Below are 25,786 nucleotides of genomic sequence, written 5' to 3'. Positions count from 1 at the left end.
AGTAGCAGGTGTGTATGAATGAGCCACAAACCACAACGGTCCTCAAAGTCAGCATAACCTATGCCATCGTTGAAATTTGGCCTGATTCATGCACCAGAGTCATGGAAAATTGGATGTTTCGGATGCGATCCAACCAGAGAAATCGTGGCTATCTTGAACGATGTTTTATTCCACAAATGATTGCATCAATATGTCTATTGAACGAATAAAAAATTTCGATGATATCTCACACACACTTTGTTTCATTCAAATGTGAAAATAGGAAGCGCTTAATGAAAGACCCTCCAGTACAGGAAACCGGATTGTTGGAATGGGTGTCATGAAAGAGATGGAGAATAGACGCAATTATCTTATGAGGCTGGAGTGTTTTCCAGTTTCTTGGAAGAAATGGACAAGTTAGGCAGCTTCCAAGAACAGCAATAAACGTATAATGTGGAAAAATTGATGTCTTTCAACGAAAATGTTAACAGCAAAAAGATGAACTGAATAAATAAAAGAATATATATGTTGGTGAATCAAGAAGTTCAAGAAGTTTTATCATTATTATTATTAATTCATTTTCAGTAAATAATTGACTATACCAATTATTGACTAATACAAACAATACAAACACTTAAGTATGATATCGTAAGTATCTAAATTACATCCGAACTTTTTTTCGAAGTAACGGGTATTCTAAAAATCATCCCGAATCGAAGGTGATTAATAAGTTCCTTGGAATATTCATACAAGAGGAAAAATAATGCCTTAGTACGAATGAAGTTGATGGATCACGAGGGGGTTCTGTGGCATCAACGATGGCCATTCATGTATAACGCAGCAGAAGGAATCCACACCTTCAGTAGATTCGTTTGAGAATCATAACAATGTGAAAGCTATTTTTCGGGTTTTTGTCCGTGGCAGGTAATATAAATTCAAAAACACAGGAATTGGAGTCCTTCCATTTCGAGACATTTTCAAACTCGGTTTTTCATATTATTTATTACCTTCAATACACTTATTTTCTGCATTGTTGTGAAATCTTTCAAAATCCTCAATCTCGAGTCTTCCACATTTTTTATCTCTCTGCCAGCGTAAATCCTATTTTTCAATGTCTCCTATAGAAAATAGTCCAAAATAGTAAGATCTGGTGATCTTGCAGACCATCTTATTCTCCCATTATTTGTCTCGAATTGGAAGGACTCCAATTTATTGCGCCAATAATTTTTTTGGATACCTATATAAATCACTTCATTTCAATTTTCATCACAATTATAGTGTTCGTTTCGGATGTTATCATTGCTATCATTTCTTTTTCTGCTTATTAAAACACATACAATATATTTTTGATGTAGATATGTTTCAAATAATCGTAAAAGGTTTTCTTATTCGAAGTTCATTGTAGAAAACGCTCAGAGCAATGGAAAAAATATGAATAGTTACCTAAAAATGAAAAAAAAACTCTCGAAAAACTCTACAATACACAGGGAGACGTTAAAGTTGATATTATGTTTTTATTCAACTCAGTCAACCAATTTCCAGGGCCGTAATTTAAAAGGGAATAATTCACACAATTATAATCGAATATTACCGAAAAATCCAGAAATATAAAATTGAATTTAATTTCTCAGTGTGAAGTGAACGTCTACGAACCAAAAACTACAACAAAAAATTCAGGTCCGTATTTAAAAATTCAAAGATGGGGGTGGCCCAAGTCAGATGACACCCTGTATAAAAGATTCATGGATATATTCTGAGAGCCCACATCAAGTGCCGATTAAAAAAATGTGAACAGATTTTCAATATGTCTGCGAATAAAGAAGATATAGGCAAAAAAATAATTTGGTATTTTTTAGTTTTTCCTGTATATCTCCAGAACCAAAAAAGCTATAGTCAATTTCGTGACATCATTGAATAGGTCTCTAAAATACGCAACTTTGCCATAATTTAACCGATACTCTATCTCTTATCGTTTACGAGATCCCCATGTACAGAAACGAATTTGAATAGCCCTGTATAAACCATGATTCAGTATAAGTGATACTTATCAATTAGTGGATAACATTGAAAACATAAATCTTCACGACAACACTAATTTGATGCCCAAAATGTATTTCCTAGTATACCGCCAATAGAAACAATCAGCTTAGTTGAGCGCCTTCAAAACAGAAACCATGTCAATGCAATATAAACACGAAATTTTAGATTTGCTGAAGATTTGCCCAGCTCAAATTTATTTTCAATTCAATGACAGTGTTTTCTCTTGTAGCGAGAGTCTAATAATAGGAAACCCCTTGAGTTCCTAGTTAGATGAAATTTTCATGGACACTTGTGAGAATGAAATCCATACCAACCGGCTCAATAACAATATTTCGTGGTGTATTTCATCAGTTTTGACTTCCATTGTCTAATATAATATAAATTGATTGGATAATGCTAAAAAAAATTAAAAAGTTTAACCGAAAACAACAATTTTATTAAACAAAAAAACTGAAATTACAAAGAAATAACATACAACAACAACCAAACAAATAAAAATTGAAATATCAATAAAAGCTGAAGAAATTTAAAAAATCAAAAATATTATTAACAAAAAATGAAAACATAAAAATTAAAATATTTCAAACCAAGTTATGTCACAACGTTTCGATTGTTAGTATCCGCAATCATCTTCGGGTGATAACTGGACTTATTCCTCCGAGATCTGATTATTTATAGGTCATTCGAGTGCTTTCACCTATTCCCTCTTTCCGCTTCATTGGATTTGGCGGAGACGACCGTTTGGCGGGAGTTGGTCGGTTTTCACTTGATTAGAATAGCTCTGCTATTCCGGATTTGCAGAGAATGTTTGGACTCATCAACACAACATTAAGTGGACAACATTAAGTGGGCAGCACTGGTTTAGGAGAAAATTCAAAGAAGCCGCGTATATGTTGTCCAACAACGCATTTAGTCAAGCTAGCGTAGAGATACGTAACATATGGAAACCTCTAATCAAGCGAAAAACGACCAACAAGAGGGGATAGATGAAAGCACTGGAATGGCCTATAAATTGTCAGATCTCGGAGGAATAAGTCCAGTTATCAACCGAAGACGATTGTGGATACTAACAATCGTAACGTTGTGACATAACTTGGTTTGAAATCTTTTAATTTTGATTTTTTCATTTCTTGTTGATAATATTTTTAATTCTTTCAATTTTTTTTTCATCTTTTATCAATATTTTAATTTTTATTTGTTTGGTTGTTGTTGTATGTTATTTCTTTGTAATTTCAGGTTTTTGTTTAATAAAATTGTTATTTTCGGTTAATCTTTTTGATTTTTTCAGGGTTATCAAATCAATTTATATTATGTTAGACAATGGAAGTCCGAACTGATGAAATACATCACGAAACATTGTCAACCACCTTCAAACAAACAATATTTCGTACTGGTACAGATATGTAGATGATTGGTATAGTCAGCAACGGTTGCGATGTGGATATTTATTGACTCAATCCTTTCTAAAAAATTGCAAAAACAAAATCTGAATCAGGTATATCCGGTTTCAAAGAATGATACTGAACATTTTGTAACTTCAACTCACTTTGGTGATCCTACCAATAATATCGCTCGTTTTTCAAAAGGCAAAAAATTAGATGCGTATATAGCGCACAGAACAAACGATAATTTGAGTATATTCATTCAGTGTCGGATAGATCGGGAAAATAAGTACATGTTGACTTGTGATTCTTGTCCAAAATTTTATATCGGACAAACTGGAAGAACTTTTCCCAAGAGAATAAAAGACCATTGAAGTAGTTTTTTGAAAGGAAATACCACTTCAACATTTGCGAATCATCTTTTGACAGAGGAGCACAAGTTCAATTATGACGTATTGCATTTGGGAGAGAAAGGTTCAAAACTCAACCTCTTGGAATGTTTAGAAATCAATAGATGTAAAAATTCGGGATTAGTGCTCAATGATAAAATATATTTGAATTGTTCCCTGTATTGAATATAGATATAGAACGATATAGAATTTGTACAAACAGTATTGTGACGCTCGAAGATGTTCTCGTATAGCGAAACACATGTCGCTGTTTTGTAAACCTTCAAGTGGAAATCTCACATCAAAGTGTGTTTTTTGAATACCTTATAACGGATTTTCATTAAGAATCGGTCAGTTTTATCATACAAATTGAATTAGTTTAATCGTGTTGTCAATATACCTATTCATCTTGCCTAATACGCTTAATGGATTGTTTGTAGTGTGGTATTTTTGTAGATGTCACTTAACAAAGCAAAATGGCTTAAAATCTTCAGCGCGGTCTGAAGATGATAGAAAGTGTAATATCAAACGATTTAATATATCAATGACATTAAATAAATAGTACTTACATGATAAATAGCAGATAGAAACACACATTTTTTTAATTGAAATATACAACCACTGCAGAGCCAAAAACAAGAAACCAAATTGATGCTTCCCCAATTTTCACTTCGCTCAAGATTTTCTTCTCAACAAACAAATACAGCAGAGGTACGTTCATGATTATCCATTTCAAAATAGTATTACAACATGCCCTGAAATTTCCTGCACTAGGTGAATTGAATATATTAATCCAGGAAGAGCAGAATCTTAACAAACAAACATGCTGACTGGAATTTTTAATGAATGAATCAGAAATTTTACAAAAATAATGTAACTATAATACTCGTTGATTTTTGATGGAGCATCCTGTCATTTGGCTACATCCATTGTATAGAAACTGCTGATGATTGATAGGTTAGGCTTTATTATCAAACCATATGATGATTACTAGGGTTAATACATGTAGCAAGTACATTTATATTGAACTCGATACAAGGATTGAGGTAGAACAAAACCGTATAGACAGTGTCTGAGAGAAAATATCTACAGAGTGTCAAGTAAGCAAGATCAAACGAAAGCCTGTGTAAAAATGTAAATATGAATAGGAAAACTGCATTCGCACGAATGTAGAGTACTACACTGAATTGTTGGACTCCATATAGAATAACTCAACGACGAAAACGAAAGTTGAGAAAAAATATTAACTGTGGGGTACCTATTGGTACTCAAGAAACCAGTACTTTTTTTGAGCGAAAAATTAAAAGGAATTGACTAAAACAAGCAAAATTTAAGATGTGGGTTCATCCCATAAAGTTGAATAAAAGGGATAATATTAGTGAATCAAAATTTATTGTTCTCCAGTATTGTGATTAGTCAATTTGTTTGAGTATAGGTAACTATATAACCCCAAATATTTAGGTTCACAGATACTTTCAAAATTCTTACTTTTCTGTATTCATTTCATTTCGAATTAACAAGTACAATAAAAATCGACATCTTACAATCGTTCTATATATACCTACCGGATATATCGACGTACATACCTACCCTGGACATTTTGCCTGTTGGTAAAAAACCTTTTTTACTCTCTACTTGAATAAACAATGAATGAAGAGAGCCAAAAAGCTTCATTCTCTTCTGAAAATATTTCCTTCTCAATTCAAATCTGTTGGTGATATGCTAAAGTCAAGCTGGTTCAAAAAATTCAAATAAACTGAAAGAAAGGTATTTGATATTTGAATACATTTCTATTCAATTGAAGTATATTTGTGTTGTGTGTATTACTCAATATAATGTTTCCTGTATTTAAAATTTTTGAAAAGTTTTTTTTCTCAGCACGAGGATATTCTATACCTACTCTACCTTATTTCTCAATTTCAAAATATTTGTAATCAATATTTTTTTGTAACAGTTATTAGAGTCGTTTTGATGATGTTTCGTCATTTTCATATAGGTACTTTCAATGTTAATTTCAAAATAAATCCACGGAAGATATAAAACATATGAAAAATTAATATCCCTAATAGTTTCATTTTCCAACTGATGAATTGGTGTGAAAAAACCAATGGAGGTTCAATCCTGTAAATTAACTACTGAAAATGTACTGCGTGAAAATTCATATTAAATATTCTGTAGAACCAATCAAATCCAATCCTACAAACTAAATAAAACACGCAGTACATAAAAATGTACTGCGTGAAAATTCATATTAAATATTCTGTAGAACCAATCAAATCCAATTGTACAAACTAAATAAAACAAGCATTCAAGAATCGCTCTCTATTTAGATTCAATTAAACGAATCATCCCACCTCCTACTACAAACCTATATGCAGTTAAATCACTGAAAAACATTCACGAAACCTCAGTCGGAGTTGGCTGACTCGAAAAATAAGCCAAGAAAACAAAAACACAAAAACATCAAAGATCAGAATCTTCATTAAATTATGAATAGCGAAGCTCTAAGTATGCAGCAGGAACTCCTGTTCCGAACTGACATAGCAGGCAGATAAAAAGGGAGTGGCCAAGTCAAACGGTGGAGGGGATGCAGCGTTGAGGAGGAGTGGCTTCGGCGCTATAATCAGCTCGAGGCTGTTGTACCGCGAACATGACTTGCAGCAACTTCAATTCAAGCGAAAAAGGTTCATCTTGCAGACCACTTAAAACTGACATTTCTATGAAGTGTTGCCAGTATTGATGCTTTTGTTCAGACTAAAGATGGCTACTATTATAGGATATCCACAGCACCCCTATATTTTATGTGATATAGGTTTTGTATGAACAGCCAACTTGATTTTACACATTAAATGCGGTTTTAGTTCAAATGTTTATCGTTTAATCGAAATCTCAGTTTTTTATTTGTCTGGATATGGTGTTTTGAATGTGGCCTGCTTAGGTCATTAAATGGTCGAGCATTGAATGATTTAGTATTATTATTGGTGATGATTTTTCTGAGAGAGAGAAATGCGAGGATGTGGATTCAACTTGAGAACAAGGTTTCCGCCAAGTGTGGAAAACAATATTGATAATTGATAGGGAAAACTTAGCAAGTCAGAAGAGGATTTATCCAAGCACTTTTATTTATTTTTTCGAAATAAATTCAAATCCTCTGTTCATGAAAGATGAGTTTTCAGGAAATGTAAGTGAGGACATATAAACAGAAGTATATTCATTCACTTAAAATTATGTGCTATTTGGGGAGGTATACAAGTAATTCCTAGCATTTATGGATTTTCACTTCCTTGGAATTCAACAAAAAATTAAAATTAATCATCTAAAAGGGCAAATCGATAAATTTGCCTAGAAATGCTGCATTTGAATAAAAACTCAGAATGGATTTATCCAACTTGTCAGTAACATCTTTTATTCAGAATTTTGCCTGAATATCAATAAAAACAGTTAGGTATATGAATTTCAAATGATGACCTATAGTAACAATAATAATAATAATAACTTTATTCACAACGTATACAGATTAGAGTACAATTAAATAAAATATGTGAACAAAGTGGTTTGGCGATAAGAGCAGAGCTCTCGTTTTCCAAGAATCAATCTTATTCGAAGTCTTTCAGAAAACAAAAATAAGTACTCATTTTTGAAATATGGTTTATGAAAAAAATATTTTAAAAATATTCAATCCTACAGTTGGTATGTCTCACATTGAGCTCCCACCAGAAGTTTGAGATAATGGAGTGGCGTTATCAAGAACTGTTTTGTATACATTTTGAAAATATTTTTCAATAATCAGAGTAAGTAGGTATCCGCTAAAAAATGGAGAACCTATTAAAGCAAGGTTTCATGAAATAACATGGATTGTTTTCCATGTTTCAATTCAGACAGAAAAAAATTTCGTAGGTATACAGAGAGGTCCAGAAGAAGAAAAATAATGTCGAAGAATGGGCTCATTTAACACATTTTTTTATTTCATAATTTGAAAGTTTATGTTTCAAATAGTACATCTGCAAAAAATATGAATTTTTCACTCTTTATCTTCCCCCTCAAATTAATTGTTGAATGTGGCGTTCACCGAAACGGGGCGTGGTCATGCTTGACGTCACATCAGTCGACTCGGCGACAAGGGAGTGCTGGCGGATAAGCAAAATACGTGTACTAAAGCCGTAGGCAGCAAGTTGTGTGTTGTTTACTGCAGTGTGTCAACTGCGTGAATATGAATAATGATAAAAAATAACGTTACAAGTATTGCATCGTTCCTAAATGCAAGAATTCTTCGGTTACTGCACTAGACAAAATTTTTATTTCACTGTTACGAAAGTTATGGCAGCGCATTATGCGGAGGGCCGACTTTGTATCTGCCAAAGGGACGTATTTTTGTTGTGAAGATCATTTCAACGTTTAAAAAAAAAAAATCTGGTTTTCCGTTAACCAGCTGTCGCACCCCTACGAACGAAAACCCTCAGAAGTCGAAACTTGTGCGAGCTAAGGATTAACGAGGTCTTACCTTTTAACGTGTGATTCCTAACACGGGTTGGACGGTAGCAAGTGAAGATCGATCGTTCAGACTAGGGCTTGAACCACCGACCAACACGGCAGTCAATTCGAGTGAGTGAACAAAGCACCCACGCCGAACCGCTTGGCTACCGGCTGACGTTAGTATGAATGATAATGATTAATAAAAAAAATCTAGTTTACTCTGAGCACTACTTTGAATTTTAGGTTGAAACAGACTTGCATGTATATCATAACTATGAAAGTGGGAAAAATTATACTGAAACCAGGCGTAATTCCTCATATATTTGATTGCCAGATTGATAGACCGACGGCCCATACATGTAAAGCTCCTCCACCGTTTGTTCAAAAAAAGGAAAAACAAATTTTGTTGAATACTTGTAACGAAGATATCGCTCAAAATCAAATCGTGTCTGATGAATTAGGTACACAGGAAAATACCTTTGATGTTGGAATTCAAGTTAATAAACATAAAACGTCATAGAGAAAAATCCGAAGTTATATCTTAGAATCCCAAGGTACTCTTTATTTATTATAGAACTTTTGTCTCAAAAATGCCAGTTACCCAGAATTGATATATACATTACTTTGAAGAAAATTAAATTGAATTGACGATAGCAGCGATTCATAACCTCCAACTACAGGCCCGGCTGCTACCGCTCGAAGCTCGTTTGCCTGGTGTGACGTCACGATGTACCGCGGGCGATCTCACATTTTCAATTGCTCTTGCTCAGTTGTTGATTAACATATGAACTGGAAAATTTTGAGGTGTACTTGAAAGATGATTTACTTTTATAATATATAATTTTCAATAAAAAACTAAATTAGGCTGAATGAGCCTATTAATCTGTATTCAATCGTTCCCGTTTTCAATGAATACCTACCTATTCATTTAAGAAATATGTTTTGTTATGAAGATAAATGATGCAAGTTCGGACATCCATTGTCTGAAAAATCGGCCATGAGTGCTGGACAACAATCGCATTAGACGCAAACCTACCTACTCATGTGTGGATGGCCTATGATTCATAATGTTGGCTAAATTAGAAAAATCTTGCCTTTTTGAGGGGACAATAAAAACTCTTTTTCAAGATCGCGACAAGAAACTGTCATGAAATTGACGCATTTTTCTTGTTGGCTCCACATCTTCCATAATATGAACCAACTTCCAATGTGTCGTTTTGTTCACTGCATTTCATCATCATTTTTTTTTCATTGAGAACAGCTAACGTTTTTCATCGATTTCAGTAGCCATTATTGAAACAAATTTCGCTATGTATTTCGACACCGACATCTATTTATCGACGTTTCTCTTTGGAAAAACATCATCAGAGTCAGGTCATATATTTTCCCGTATATATCTCAAAAAAGTAGAGAACAATATTCGTTGTATTCGAAGAAATACCTACATTAACTCCAATTATCTCTTGAAAATTTAATGTATGTCTTCGAGTCCTAGATAAATACAAAAAATATGATCGATACCTATCTGTATGGCGTAGAATTGTATGACAGGACTCTGATGGTATTTTTTCGAATAAAAAACGTTGAGTACTACATGTTTTCTGATAAATTGCTGATGTTTTCGTGATGGTGGTCACAAGAATTGATAAAAAAATTAGATGCATTGAAAAAAAAGTTGACGATGGAATCCAATGAATGATTCGTCGCATTAAAAAGTGATACATATCAGATTATAACAAACATATAACAGGACAAAAAGTTGTTCTCTTATTGCCAATAAGAAATGAAGTAGGTATATATGACCAAAACCGGAAATTTTCGTTTTTTGTGAAAATCTCGAAAACGGCATCAAAATTCGAAATTTAAAAAAATACTTTCATTGTTTTCTATGAATGGCAACTTTTGGTTAATTCATTAATGAGTATCTACCTACCTCCACAAGAATCATGATGTCTCTACCACCTACAACATAATATTTTCTATGGTCAGTATCATCATCATGATTTTTTTTATTTTGAATAATTCAGCTGAATGCTAGTTACAAGAACTGAATATTCAGGGAGGAGAAAATAAAGATGGGTCAGAAACACCTTCAGATTTCGGTGCATACAGACCCAGGAATGTGAAGTGGTTCAGAAACCATGCACCAATTGTGGAATTGGCCGCGGTGGTAGTGCACCCGACTCACGACCGGAAGACCGTGGGTTCGATTCCCCCCTCGACCAGATACTTTTCTCGAGAGAATTCATCTGGTTGAAGCTGGAATGATTCTGCAACCGTGTTAGGAATCACACGTTAAAAGGTAAGAGTTTGTTAGTCCTTAGATCGCAAAAGTTTCTCAACTTCTGAGAGTTGTCGTTCGTATGGGGGCGACAGCTGATTAACGGAAAAACAGATTTTGAATGAAAATAATCCTAGATAGTTAGTAATCTCTGGAAGCACTTGGCTCTGAATAAAGAACGTCCAAGTTGATAGCGAACTGCCAAAAATGATTCTACTCAATGGGAAAACCCAACAAAACAAAATCTTTTAGGTATTGCGAAACAAATATTGGATACCTGGTACTGCAAAAAAAGGTTCCTGACTCCTGGAAAAAAAACTATTAGTATTGGTTCATTTCAGGGGATTCATATGTCTCTGTTACTAAACAATTGTTACATTGAGGCTATAGCGTTATCCAAGAGACCTACTTGCATGTCTTTGTTGTTTGAATTATCATACGAGAATTGGACTGTCGGAAGATCCGGTGCGTCTTCTCTTTGCACACATCACCTTTTTTGTGTCTGCTCTGCTGCAGCGGTTTCATCGTAGACCTGCTTCTGGCCACGCTACAGATTTTTCCAAACAAACCCCAAATACCTGAATGGTAAGAGTAGTTTCGGACTTGTGGCAAAATGTTTCAGGTTTGAAACATTCCAGGGTACACAAATGTTAGACTTCAGAAGGAATGTCCCACGTTTGTAGTAAGTAAACTTCATCTCCTGAAGACGCCAACAGTGTTGCAGTTCTGGTGGTTACGAAAAGTAGGTACTTGGATTGACTCTATGCCAGAGGTTTCACAGGTCCGAGCATATGCATCCTTCGGAGAATGTCACCAAACAAATGTTAGACAGTTAGCCTTCGAAAGCAATGACCCACGTTTGTTGTAAGTAAATTCATGTCCTGAAGATGCCAACTTGGTGGGTCAAACACGAGTGGAAAAGAGTGCTACAGTTCTGGTGTTCGGGAATAGTGCTCGTTTTGGATTTATGCTACGCCAGAAGTTCCACTGTCTGTTTAAAATATGTTTTTCTGTTAATCAGTTGTCGCCCCCATACGAACGACAACTCTCAGAAGTTGAGAAACTTGTGCGAACTAAGGACTAACGAGGTCTTACCTTTTACCGTGTGATTCCTAACACTTCTATCTTGTATTACTTTTGTTTACATCACATGAGTGTGAAACATTAATACCTCCACAAAAAAGCCTTCCAAAGAATAAGTACCTATTAGTTGTAAATCTGTACAAAAATAATCTTGCTAACGGATCAGTCATGGATTTGTGGTAACTTCAGACAAAAAATGTATCACACCATTCGTATTTCAGAATGTAAGGCATGATTTTTTCTGCAGAATTCAAGAGTCAATTGCAAAGAAATTTGTTGGTTTTCATGAGGGAAAACTAGATGACGACCTGAATGATTCGTATGTATATGTAATTAATAAAAATAAGAATTCAGCTCTTGTAATATTGAAGAAGTTGTTTATAAGCTAAAAATGTTCTATATTACACCATTCAAATATTGATAACCACTTTTAAACTTCTGATGGGAACATCAGCCAAATGGTATTTTTCATTTTCTAATCATTTCTAATCATTCAATCTAGCAAGACAACATATTTTTTTGAAAATGAATGCATGGGAACAAAACTGAGGTTTAAGTATATTTTTTCTCGACATCAAATATATTTTTGTCAATACTGACCTGTATTTTTTTAATAATTTTTTTCATCAGTTGAATTATTGTAGCTATTCTATCAAGGCTTCACAATAGCAATAATAACTCTCAGAACATAGCCAATCCTCAGAACCTCTCTTGACACTCAATTTTTATTAAAAATGCACACATTGTTACCCTCTTTTATTCCCAGTAAGGTTTTGCATGCCATTCAAAGTCCAGAAATTGTAAAAAATGGATCTATTTTATTATATCTCTTATTATATCACTCTCATTCTCAGCTCTCGCTATGACCCAGTAACCTCTCGCCGAAACAAAAGATGCACTCTTGAATCAATAAAAAATTAAAATTAATGTTTAAGAAAATCGAGCAATTTTTTCAATTCTGCTGAAGTGCAGAAATCAACAAATGTCCGAAAAACAACAAACAAAATACCTTAGCAGGTATTTTCGCCTTGTTTGGGTCACCTGTATAGTATCACTTTTTCTTACGATTCACCAGAAAATTGAAAAAATTAAATACTTAACTGATTTTTTTCAATAATGAATTGAACAAAATATTTTATACGATTATAATTATTTATTCAGTTTTTGAAAATAAGTCGATTCAATTCAAAACCTCTACAAAAGTCGACTTAGCCAGAATTGCTCTTTGATGATATTCTGAGATAAGTCAATGAATTAAGGAAGAATAATCGTCATGAAATATCTAAATCCGTATTCTAATTGTAATGGAGTCTAACTAATAATTGACACTTTATCTGAATTTGTATGTCAGAAATTTTTTATATATTCCTTAAACTCTACCTCTGCTTTCTACACATCCGTTATTGGAAAAAAAATTAATGAATATCCTTTACAACAGCTTTTTGGGGTTTGCTATCATCTCCTTTCAGGGAATATCATATAATTACAAAAAGTGGCAACTTCTTTCTGCAAATTATCAGAAATTTCTAACGGAATTTCTCAATGGATTGATACTTTCAATAATTCAAGCCATACTAGTGATATCAATATTGATACAAGAATACGTGAAGGCTAAATTATTGAAAAATTTTCAATTCCAGTAGCTCCGCAATTGAAATTCATAATTTTTTTGTTAAAAAACCCAGTAATTTTTTGTAATCTTTATTGAGAATGTGCTAGATTTTTTACATGGACAACTAATGGTTTGCAACCAGCAGGGAAATTTCTACCATTTGTGTAACTCTTTTTATATTTCTCACATATATAAACACTCCTCTGTAATTGCTGCAAGTACACAGTATCGCCTCGAATGACCTCGGTGTCAGTGGGATTCTTACCCAACTAGTTTTTCGTCCAATGGTTAGTTATCTGCTGACATTATCTTGTATATACAAGGTAATTTTCTTTGTTCTTTGATTTCCCCAACCAACTCGTTGTAGGGTCGTTCTTCGATATGCAAAATTCGCGTCGTGTCTACCATTCTTCAACGTCAAGAAGCCAGTTGATCCAGTAGAATCTCTGCCTAGCAGGTCCCAGAGTTCTTTTGATGCCGAAGTGTCCTTCAGCTGCCCGACTACTAAGACGTTGTTTCAGCACATCTCTCACTAGTTCTCTTGGTTTGCCCCATCTCTCTCTTGCATGCAAAACTGTAGAATATCGTGTAAGAAATTGGGAAATCTCAGCTGAGCCTAGGCAGCTACATTATCTTTCAATTCTGAAAACTTCCTGTCAATCAGCTTTACAATTTCATTGTAAAGCCAGTTTTGAATTAGATTCAGATATGATTTTTTCTTCTAGCTTCTTCTCATTCATATGTCCAGTTTATAGATTCATAGTCCATAGGTCCAGTCCTTTATGTTCATAGATGTGGATTGTATTGGTTGTCAAATTCTGTCTTCTTTCGAATTTGCAGGTCCTGAACTGTTTATCAATCGGTTGTCATCTGAGGGTAGATCCAAGAAGAGATCTGTGACTTTCCTTGTGTGTATATTGGCAACGTCTTGTTCATTCTTGTAATGCAGTCGTTCCTTCTCTAGCATGGGCTGATTTTTCTTCTTGACTCTAGGAGCATACTTCTCTTTCTCTATATTAACTCAATCAATTTTACAAGTTCAAAGACGTCACATTTTTCCAAGGGATCATCTGTAGATCCTATAGTTTTCCATAAATCGGTTGCAACAAGAACGCTTTTTTACCATTCCAATATAAGGACAAAAGGTTTGGATGCCTAACGACCTAGTTTAACGAATTTAAGTTGTTTTCTGTCTTCTTTCATAAAAAGGGCTTCATTCCATTCCAGACTTCTTTGATTTCGCCTTGCACTGGAACTACTTTTTCAAATTGATTCTTCTGAAGTGCTTAGCAGATTGCATTCAATCGCCTGACTGTTTTTCCATTTTTCATTCACGTTTTTCAATTATTTGTTTTATTTTCATTTCTTGTTATTCCTAATAATCTATCACTATCTATTGGTCTTATTTTTCGTTGCTTCTGTTTCTTACATTTTTCTTTCCGTATCCTTTCTTCTTTCCGATTTGCTTCTTTCTTTTCCATTTGTTGTTACACTGTTTTTTAGCAAAGTCACTTGATATTTTTCTTCTTTTTTGCTTATTTTCGAAGTTGTGGGTATAGACTTCAAGAACTCAAAAGCTTCACTCTTTTATTCCAGAAACCACTGATCCCAACATTGTCACTAGTGCTACGCCTTCAAATAGGTGGGTTACTTTTAGATCAACTATTTTGTTCAATAACTCAGAAAAACAACTTGAGAATGCTAGTTCTTGAACTCCAATAATGCTTTTTTCCATATAACATCTTCCTACTCAACCATTTCGAATATTTATATGTGTCTTGAAGTAAATAGTATCACCCGAAGATGATTGTGGATACTAACAATCGAAACGTCGTGAAGTAACTTGTCTTGTAATCTTTTGATTTTTTATTTTCATTTCTTCTCAATAAGTTTTAATTTTCATCTCGTGTTAATAGTTCAATTTTTTCATTGATGCTTGTTTTTTATTTCACTGCAATTTCAGTTTTTTTTGCTTAATATAATTGTCATTTTTTCAGCTAATCTTTTTAATTTTTATAGATTCTTTCAGAGATTTCAAATCAATGTATATCAATTTACACAACAGAAGTCTGAACTAATGAGATGTACCACGAAACATTGGCAACCACCTTCAAACAAAATAGTATCAAAGAGTAACAATTATAATAATAGTTAGGATATTAGCCCAAAATTAAAAATTTTTCTAGTTGATAATGATGACGGTTACCATGATTTCAATAAACATATTATTAAAAAACTTTTCTAAAAAAAACTTTTCTCAAACTGGAAAGCTTTTTGAAATATTCATGACAGGACGGAAACCGGTTGGTTTGGCGTGAATGATTTGTCAGGTTGAACGGTAGTTTGAACCCAAAGGCCGAACGATAATTTTCACTGCCTATAGTCCAACGCGACCTATAGGAGTCGCGCGACCTCGTTTATCCTTAGCTCGCTAAGCAAACACAAGTGTTTGCAAAACATCCCTTGACTAGACTCGCAAGTAAATGATATGAGAGCTTTTAGGGTTGTTTGGCTGAATATAGATCATTACATAAGGGGTGCCTTTTTCGAGACATCTCGGATAACACGTCTTAACATGTAGGGTACACCTGTATGGTTGTCTCACGGGTTGGTTGTCACAGCGGCCATATTGAAAAATCGAACGAACGAAAAGAGTTTATCGAACAAAATTGAAGGATCACAAGATCAATTCCCTCATTCTAACGTCACTTCAGTTCACCCTCATATTGTTTGAGGGAGATACTTACATTTGTGTTTTTCGGATACCGAAAGTAAATTTTTGTGCATTTGTGTCGAGTCTCATAAGTATGCTATAATTTTCCGTAATCATATATTATTTCATGTATTTTTGATGAGACATCTGTGGTTCATGATATCACTATCCGTTTTTATGAATAAATATTGATTCAGAGTTATTTTAGGGGGTTTTGTTTTGAAATGTGTTTTGGGGCTCGTTGTCTCAACTTGACGGGGGCTGGTAGTCACATGTGACAACCAACACCATATATATTTGTGCTGCATTTTTTGTTTCATTTATGTTACATACAATTTTGTTTGGTTTAGAGAAAATCATAGAATTGTCATGGCATCATATGAGAAAATTTGATCGACTAGAATTTCACGCAGCGATACTACGTGCTGTAAGATAAGTGATTTTGGGATTAATTATTATCGCAGTCTGACACTGTTTTGTAAAAAATACACTGTCGAAAAGATAAGAAACACGGTGTTATCATATAATCAACATCATCATTATAATCACTTTTGGTTGAAAAATTGGTTATCAAAGATAGTAAATCTTCACCGACAAATAGAAGAAAGAATTAGAAAAATACATACTTACCTATATGGCTTCAAATATTTATTTCGGTTCGTCTCCCAAGAATATTCAAAAAAACAGCGTTACATTTGCCAGTTTACATTTGCATTAATTGTGAATTCGAATATTCACTGAATTTTAGACTGACTAAATATAATTTCTCGCTAGGATGGGTATTTTTAGTTTTTAGCAAATATGTTTTTTTTTCTTGAATATAACTAATTTCATATATTATTCCATTGTTGAATGTTTTTTATACCCCTCAATTATCTATGTGACTACCTGCCCCTGTTACTGTGACAACCATCCCCGGCCCGGGTTAAAAGTCACACTTTTTCGTTTCCATAAGAATTCATTTATTTCCTTTATGGATGATGTTGGAGAAATAAAGAATATTTCTTTTTAGAAGAGTATGAAAACATTATTATTGAAAATTTATGAAAAAGGACACTAAAAATGCAAAAGACAAAATATGTTACTTCCAACCCCGGTCTCCCCTACTTCTGCCCGGAAAATGATGAAATTCTCGCGGTCCTGATTAAATGAGCAATTATTATCAGTAAATGGAAGCATTTCAATATCAACTTCTTGAACATGGAAGTAAAAGATGTCCATCATATAATTTTATTCTCTTTCCTCTTGAAGTCTACTGACGCCATACAGTCGTGATCAAGGTTATTGCAATTATTTAAACACCTGCAATGATATCAATTACAACAAAAGTCGATCAATGTTTTCAAATCGAAATCGACATTAATTTATCTATATTATTGCTTTCTATTATGTAAATTTATTGCATTTGACACGTGAATCAACTTTAAGTGTTAATGTCTGTTGTTTTCTATAAAACACAAAACTATTATCATGGCGTCAACTATCTATTATGAATCAAACCATTACATGCACAATATATAGGGTTTTTTACAGTGTTAATCTCAGCGTTACTAGGACTTCGAACATTGTTCTTGATGCTAGTTCATTTGTAAGGTTTTAGGATTCCATAATGGTGGCAACGAGGAAGTTGCAGCTTGTAGGTAATGTGATATGCATGATAGATATGAAATAACGTGTTTGTTCCTTGTCTAAAGACTTGAACACACTGATCATCTGATTTAACAACATATTTTTTCAGGATAGCCTATTTTGGTTTGTTTGAATGATTTCGTTTCAATGTTTAAACAAGCACTAAAAAAAAATATCAAATCTACCGATTTTTTTATTATTGTAGAGAGATAATCGAGAAGACATTTTCATTAAAAAAATTGTTGCCCTGAATAAACAGTATACCACACTAAGACACTTATATCTTCATTATTTCAATGGATAAATTTAAAATTTTTCAATTTTACGGCTGAAACTCAACGGTGTAGCAGTTTATTGACAATAACAATTGCTTCAACTTTTGTTTTGAAAATATGTACCTGAATTTCCACAAACTTCAATATCGTCGGGAAGTTTGTTGTACAGTTTGCATCCCTGATATTCAAAACTTTTTGGTAGAGTGTAGTACGATGTTAACTAGATAGGAGTAAGTGGGCGTTTCGTGTCAAATGGGTATGTATTGGCAGCTAATTTGTTATTATTGCGGTTTACATATGTGCATGCCTCAAGTATGTATATTCCTGCAACTGTTAATATTTTCAACTTCTGAAATGTTCCCCTACAAGAATCCCTAAATCCCAACTTAGCAATGATCCTTACAGCATATTTCTGTAACATGAACATTCGATCCACAGAGGAACTTGTGCCCTAGTTCAATATGCTATACCTGAGGTGAGAATTAAAATTCGCATAATAAAGCTTAAGTTGAATCTCTTGATTGCAGCGAGTGGAGAGATACCTGAGAGAATAGCAGGAATTTCTGAGCGTTTTACACAAATTATCTCTTTGTGGCTTACATTGCAGGTTGTTATCAGAAATAACTCCTAACAATTTGGTTGTCGTTGTGGGATCCAATGATAATTCAGTATTCTGATATAAACTCACCACATAAGGATTATATCGAGTTAGTTTACACAATAGGACAAAAACGTGATTTCCGTCAATTGATTTCCATTACAGAAAAAAAAGTTGGTATATGATGCACATATGTGCGTAAAATTTATATTGTGACATATTTAATTTTTCTTCATTTTTTGAAGGTGCCTACCCACTTTTCATATACTTATCAATATAGAACTATATAGCCAAGAGGGTTTCTTCCAAAAAAGGATACATCCTGAAAATATTTCCTTTTCAATTGATGAAATTCTCATGACTGGACTCAAGGTGACTATATATAGTTGTAGGGAATGGATAATTGTCACGAACTGTTCTCATACTAGAGCAAATTTGTCTTTTTCAATGTTATATAATCGTAAGGATTTTTTCAAAGATCGATTGAATCTTCTTCCAAAGATGAGATGATGAAATTTCCTGAGGTCCAACTGAAAATTGAATGCTTTTCTTGTAAATAAAATTCTATATCGACAAGATTTCATGTATTTCATTCATTCTTGTTATATTTTCTTCAACTATCATTACGATTATTTGGTATATAGAATGAAAAAGAAAAACTGATTTTCGTGTAAGCCAGTGATATCATCGAAAGTACCTACCTAGTTACCGATTTCGAATAGATTTTCGGCTTCTAAAAGAAATTTCTCTTCATGATCTACAAATCTGGTAAAAAAGTTTCGACTATAGATATATTGGATTGTTCCTTTTTTTCTCCGAAAGTTCTCAACTGTTCACATATTAATATGAAAAAAGTAGAAGGCTAAAACTAGTTCTCTTTAGATTTCTATTATAAGAAGTCACAGAAGTATCTATTCGACATTTCTTCATCCGAAAATGTTGTAGTTACTGACTCTTTTTGCTATTTAAAGACGAATAATTACGAATTGAAGGAGCTTAGTTAATAGAATTTTGTCTCATTTATGAAAAATTGACTCGAAGCAACAAAAATCAATTTGCTAGTGCTTCTATAGGAGCATACAGGGGAATTCACAATAACATAATAATTTTCGCTTTTACATTTTCATCAATCTAATTTAGCTGTATAAAGTAATTCGTCAATATTTATTCAATTTTGTGCTAATTTGAAACACACCATTCTAAATATTTCCTTCTTGTAACATAAATTTCTTTCACATAGTTTTCCTCTGCTGTGGCAGTTAACAAACCAAATTCAACATTTTTTATGGAATTAGCCGACACTTGATGAAAATCCATAACTAACGTATTCAAAAAAACAATTTATTGTGAGATTTTTACTATACGGTTTTACAAAAACGCAACACGTGTTCCACCATACACTGATTTTTCGGGCGTGTCTTTACTAACTATATTTTACATATTCAAAGCTTTATATAATAAATTTTACAATTTGAAGTACCTACATTTCAAATACTCGAGTTTTACCTGTCATTTGATGATTCATGTGTATTTTAGAATACCATTTGCCTCAAAGTCTATCGTTCAATACTTTTATACCCATTTGGTTCCAAGGTTCTTTAACTATTCACCCCATGAAATAAAAACTATAACCATATTTAACAAATTTATGAAGAATCTTAAAAAAAATTCTTACTGAACACAAAAAAATCGGAAATAAATAGGTTGATTGAATGTAACAAATAATTTGAGATAGAAAATGAAATGAAAAAGGGTTATATAGGCATTTACAACAGAAAACTTCATTTATTGGTATGTTGTAATAGAAAATGCACGATATCGTCACCATAGAGAGTCTATGACTTTGTGGGTACCGTTTTCTTTGCATAACATATTATATTATTATTGATGCCATTCACTTCCACGAACTAAGATATAAGTAGGTATACTCAATTCCAATTGATCATTCAATAAATTACCCGAATTCTTGTATCTATTGATTTCTAAACATTTCAAACAAATCGCGGTCAGCAAAGGTTATAAGGTAGATATTATAAACTCCATTCTTTCCATAAAAGTACAAAAGCAAGCCAGGACCGGGTCTACCCAAATTCAACATGCGATATAACGTCAGTTATAGGACACTCATATGTAGGTGAACCCCGTTTTTGAAGAAACAATACCTAAACGTAGCTCACAGAACGAATAATGGTCTATATAAATTCATTAAAAACAATAAAGACAAAATTTCGGATAGATCTTGCCCAAAACTGTATTATATTGGCCAAACAGGAAGAACAGTTTTCCAAAGAATCGAAGAGAATAGAAGTAGTTTTGTAGATAGAAACCAATTCCCCATTTGCAAAACACCTTTTAGAAGAAGGACATGAATTCAATCATGAATACGACATGTCACATTTAGAAGAGAAAAGTTTGAAACTTAATCTCCTAGAATGTTTAGAAATCAATACAATCAAGAATTCGGATAATTTACTGAATGATCAATTAGAATTGAATAAGTAAATATTCTTTCAAATGACCAGGTAAAACTCAGATACTTGAAATGTAGGTACTTCAAATTGTAAAATTCATATATAAAGCATTGAATATGCAGAATATAGTTATTAAAGATACACCCGGAGAAGTTATCGTATGCCAAAACACGTGTTTAGTTTTTATAAAACTGTTTGGTGAAAAATTTCACAGTAAAGTGTTTTTTGAATACGTTAAATTCAACATTGCTTAAATTTTAGGTTTGAGGTTACATAAAATATAGTTTTGTACCAAACACAATAGTAGATCATTGCTTCTCAGAAGCGTCGTTTAATTTGAATGAGTTTCTCCACCTTTCTCTAGCAAAAGTGGTTATTGGCTAGAGTACCTCAAAAGGGTTCTAGAGGGAGTACAAGAGTGAAAATCCTTCATTCTTCCAAATATTATAAACACTGGTATCAAAAGAAGTTGAAAATTCTCTCAAATGATCAACGGTCAACAATCCTGAAAAATTCCATCATATATTGTCAGCTCTAGCTTCTTTTAGATACCCATTCATTACCAATTCCTTTTTTTTTAACTATGTTATTGCTATATTATTTCGCAAACATTTTTCATTCAATTCAGTAACTTCATTTGTCATAGTCAGAAATAAAATTCATTGTTTATTTTAGTTTTCGACGTCCATATATTTTTCAAACTGGCCAAGAAAATCCGGTTCTTGACGACTGGGTCTTCAAACTATTTTATGAAATAAATGAATTGAATTTTGAATACATTACCAAATGTCGACCGCAAAACTAGCTAAAGTTGAAAGACATCTTGCAAATAGATAAATTATGATGTGAAAGAAAATATACTTTTCAGTATTGTACAGAAACACAAATATTTTATATTTGTACCCTCCGGTAATCATATTAGGCCCTGGGCTTTGTTAATATCCTATACCTACAATAGGTAGTTCGCAACTAATACAAATTTCAGTTTTGAAATAGTTTTATGTGTGTAGTTACGAATACACGTTTACTTTGAACGCTTCTTAACGAACTGAAACATATTTCACGTATCTGAAATGAAAAGGTCACAAAATGCTCATACTGAGCATGAACCTCTCCAAACATTCTGTTAATTCAAACTAACACATAGGACATCAATTGCATGGTCTAACAATATGTGAATATTTCGAGCACTTTTCACAATATAGGTACATAAGCAGTGATCAGCAATGGTAATCAACTAACTATAGACGCGCAATGTTAAAAAATAAGGAAAATGGCACAATACGCAAAAATTTCAGTAATTTTTTGTATTTTAATAATTATTGGATATAACCCAAGTACATACATACCCGCAAATGCATTCTATTCAAAACTAATATCCCAAAACTGGAACAACAAATATTTATATGGTAAATAATCGACTGGTTTTATTTGAATGGCGCAAGCCCGAATGTTGAACTAGTAGTTTGCGCGCACCCTATTTGTATTTTCGGCCGTTCTGGCACTCTGGCAGTCAGTCAGAACTCGCACAACAGCGGAGGTGGTCCCGATATGTTAACCACTCATTGCAAAGTGAGAATAGAATAAATTACACGGTTAAATTCGGATGATCCGCGCGATCGAAAATATTTACCTACTGAAATGTATGCAGAATGCAGAAAATCCGCAAAGTAAGTGATTATTTGGATAATGACTGGAACTTATCCAGGAACTCACAAATGCCTGAACGAACTTTCAAACGTGACACAGCATTATTCTCGTAATTATTATATCAATTAGCAGGTGTTGGCAAATATAGGTATTGTCGGAAAGTATTCATATCTTCATTCAGCAAATTTTTTTTTGACAAATGGCATAAGTCCCTAATTCTCCATGGCCACAAATAATGTATTTTTGGCATCTCAAATGATTTTAAAATGTTTTTTACTTAGCTATTTCAACATAATTAGTGAAACAAACAATGAAAACATCTACCGATATTGATTACTCCTTCAGTGTTACTATTTAATAATAATATTCCGCTTGAGTGATTTAACAAGCCTGCAAACTTTTACAAAATGGAATATTACAGGATCATAAATATCATAAACTATCTAGCGCATACGCCAAATAGTTGACTTTTATTGGTCAATTTTATGTTATTGCAATTTTCGTAAAAATTCCTTTTTTTTCAATGGAACTACAGCCAATATAACCTGTAATTTTCAAAATAAGTTTGTAATAAATAAAGAAATAAACAGATACTTATTTTCTCTTTATAGATAGATAATATTATAGAAAGATTAGATGAGGGTGTTCAAATCGAAAGCAAAAGTGATTTATTAATTTAAAAAAATAATTAATCATGCTAAATCATTCATCATGCAGTGTTGATAATTTTTGACCAATGATTGAAAACTTTTTTCAACAATATTTTAAAATTTCTGTTTCACATTTTCATTACCTACTAAATTATCAAAAAAACAACATCAATGTTATTTTTGTAGCTACATTTATGATCTTCTTTTCAATATGTTTAGCTACCTACATTTATGTTGCTGTTCCGTAAACGATATTTTTAGTCCAATATTTACCTACAGCATAGGTAATGTAGGTAAATTTGAACCTGGTGAGAAGTGTATACGTGCATTCACATCATGCATAACTAGTATTATTGAACTAAAAAGACATGGAATGCTTTCAGGGCAATATTTTCAAATTTTCGGAGTAGAAAAAAATTGTCAAATGAATTGCAATTATGCAAAAAACATTTCGAATATTAGACACCTCCAGAAAATATACCTAATTAATCTTATTATAAATATTTATTCATCCAATTGGTAAATTATTATTTCCGTCGCTTGATGAAACTTGCTTGTATAGGTACCTCTGGAATAATAAATAATATTCATAGAATTCAACCAAGAAATAATTTTCATATAGGTATTGACGAATTTTGAATGTCAATAATATTTCTGAACTGTCGTTCAGAAGGGTGAAGTCGCTATTTAGGTGTTTCTCCAACGGAATAGTTTGTTATTTTCAAATGTAGCCAAATATTTGAGAAACTCATTGCACTTTTTTACTCAGTTTTACAAATAACTGAAGTCTCATGAAGTGACTAATAAAATTTTTTTCTAACTATTTTTCATCTAAAATGTATCAATATCTTAAGCAATTTCAAATTGTCTACTTTTTAGTTTCTTTTGAAACTGTGAATAATTTGAAAAATATAAACCAACTCATTTTCATAATTTATCTTCTCTTCTTCAAACACTTTTTCGCAATTAGTTTTCTTACAGTTAAACTCCAAACTAGCTCCAGTCAACAGAAATTCAAGCCAACCACTTTGAATAAGATTAACGCCTACCGCTTGAATTAAATTAAGTGTTTGATGAAAATCAATTATTAACTTTCTTGTAGAACATCTCCCAATTTTAATGAGTTTTACGTTGTACTGAATAACTGAATGTAAATATTATCTTCTCTGTAATATTTTGTATTATAAACAAAAAATGAAAAATCACGGTCAACAATAAAAGTCATACCATTTCAGAATTTTCTAATTTACGTAAAAAAAACTTTTTTTTGAAGTAGGTATACTAAAACATCTTTAAAAAAATTGCTTGCAAAATAAAAACAGAATTTTCGTTCGGAGCCATGCTGTACGTATTTTCCCCGCTCCTTGACAAAGAATCTTATTTTCAAATATTAAAGAAATTATGTTCGTTTTTTGCAGTTACTCGCCTTCAAAGCTTCCAAGTTCAGCGCATCAGAAATACCAAGAAAAAACATCACCCGCGGGGAAAATGTCCCCTGAACGACAAACGACAAAACAAAAAAGACCCGACAACCGTGGTGGCGTCTGAAAAAGCCACAGCCACACCTCCATAGGCATAACCGAGAAACTCCTGCCCACCAGACGTGTGAAATTGGAGGGGGAAATGTCGCCCTGCGATTGGCCTAAACGCCAACACTGACACCCGTCCGCCAATAGCGTGGCGTTACCATCATTAACACAGCCAAGTGTTGCCGTTGTGGGGTTCGCTCTATAGTCCTGTACTGTCTTTTCATCGGTATAGAGGTGTTACGGTTCACACTCACTCTTAACCCTAATTTCACTGGGATTTGGACTCTCCGTCGCGAGGCTGAAACTAGTGCGTGAATTGTCAACTGACTGCCAAATAGTGGACCGATAGTGCTGTGAAAACAAGTGAAAAAGTGTTAGAACCATGACATCGCTCTTGTAAATTCAGAAGACTATGCTCCAATTTTACAACATTTTAAAAATCAGATATTTATGATTCATTTGAAGCGGTCGAAGAATCTGTCGGATTCTGCCGCTTTTCAGCCAAACAAATGCGTTACGAAACAGGAATAGACACCGTTCTAGACAAGGGAAAAAGTAATATGGCCTACCACCCCTTTCTGCAGCTTCCTAGACAGACAGACTTTAGCGTTTCCTCGCTGCTCACGGCCGCTAATAATAGTGCGAACTCCTCGGGCTCACCTGGAGGCCCGTCCTTCTTTCCGTCGGCGGCGTTGGCAGCGTTCGGGGCGCAGCAAAACCACCACGGGTGCTATCCGGGAACTCTAATCCCAAAAATCAATCACCCCCATCCGCATCATGCCTTGACCGGTCACCCTTACACCACAGCTGAAGACGTCGTTTTGGCCGCGGTTGCCGCTCACAATAACCACCACCCTGCCATGATGAGGCCTCTCAGGGCGATACAACCCGAAGAAGACGGTGTAGTTGATGATCCTAAAGTGACTTTAGAGGGGAAGGACTTGTGGGAAAAGTTTCATAAGTTGGGAACTGAGATGGTGATCACTAAGAGTGGCAGGTAAGAGATTTTATCTTTAGTGATTTTATTTTTTA

At 33.5% G+C, this 25,786-nt stretch overlaps 1 protein-coding gene across 7 annotated transcripts in view; it reads left to right on the top strand.

Annotated features, from left to right (window-relative positions):
• LOC111505585 (T-box transcription factor bifid) overlaps window positions 1–25,786 on the top strand; it is a 658,624-nt gene that overhangs the window by 492,953 nt on the left and 139,885 nt on the right. For 6 of the 7 annotated variants that reach the window (XM_074170651.1, XM_074170650.1, XM_074170655.1 and 3 more), the window contains exon 2: window positions 24,644–25,751. In XM_074170651.1, coding sequence (XP_074026752.1) covers window positions 25,264–25,751 — 488 coding nt within the window. In that variant the 5' untranslated portion in view covers window positions 24,644–25,263. Of the gene's footprint in view, window positions 1–22,439; window positions 22,596–24,643; window positions 25,752–25,786 lie in introns of those variants that run through there. The other variant, XM_023160412.2, reaches the window with a different exon arrangement.

Source organism: Leptinotarsa decemlineata, unplaced genomic scaffold (assembly GCF_025532065.1).
Source record: "Leptinotarsa decemlineata unplaced genomic scaffold, Ldec_3_MD MMD2_P_RNA_scaffold_9, whole genome shotgun sequence".
In the NCBI taxonomy this organism is placed as follows: Eukaryota; Metazoa; Arthropoda; class Insecta; order Coleoptera; family Chrysomelidae; genus Leptinotarsa; species Leptinotarsa decemlineata.
This window is presented reverse-complemented; position numbering and strand designations above follow the sequence as displayed.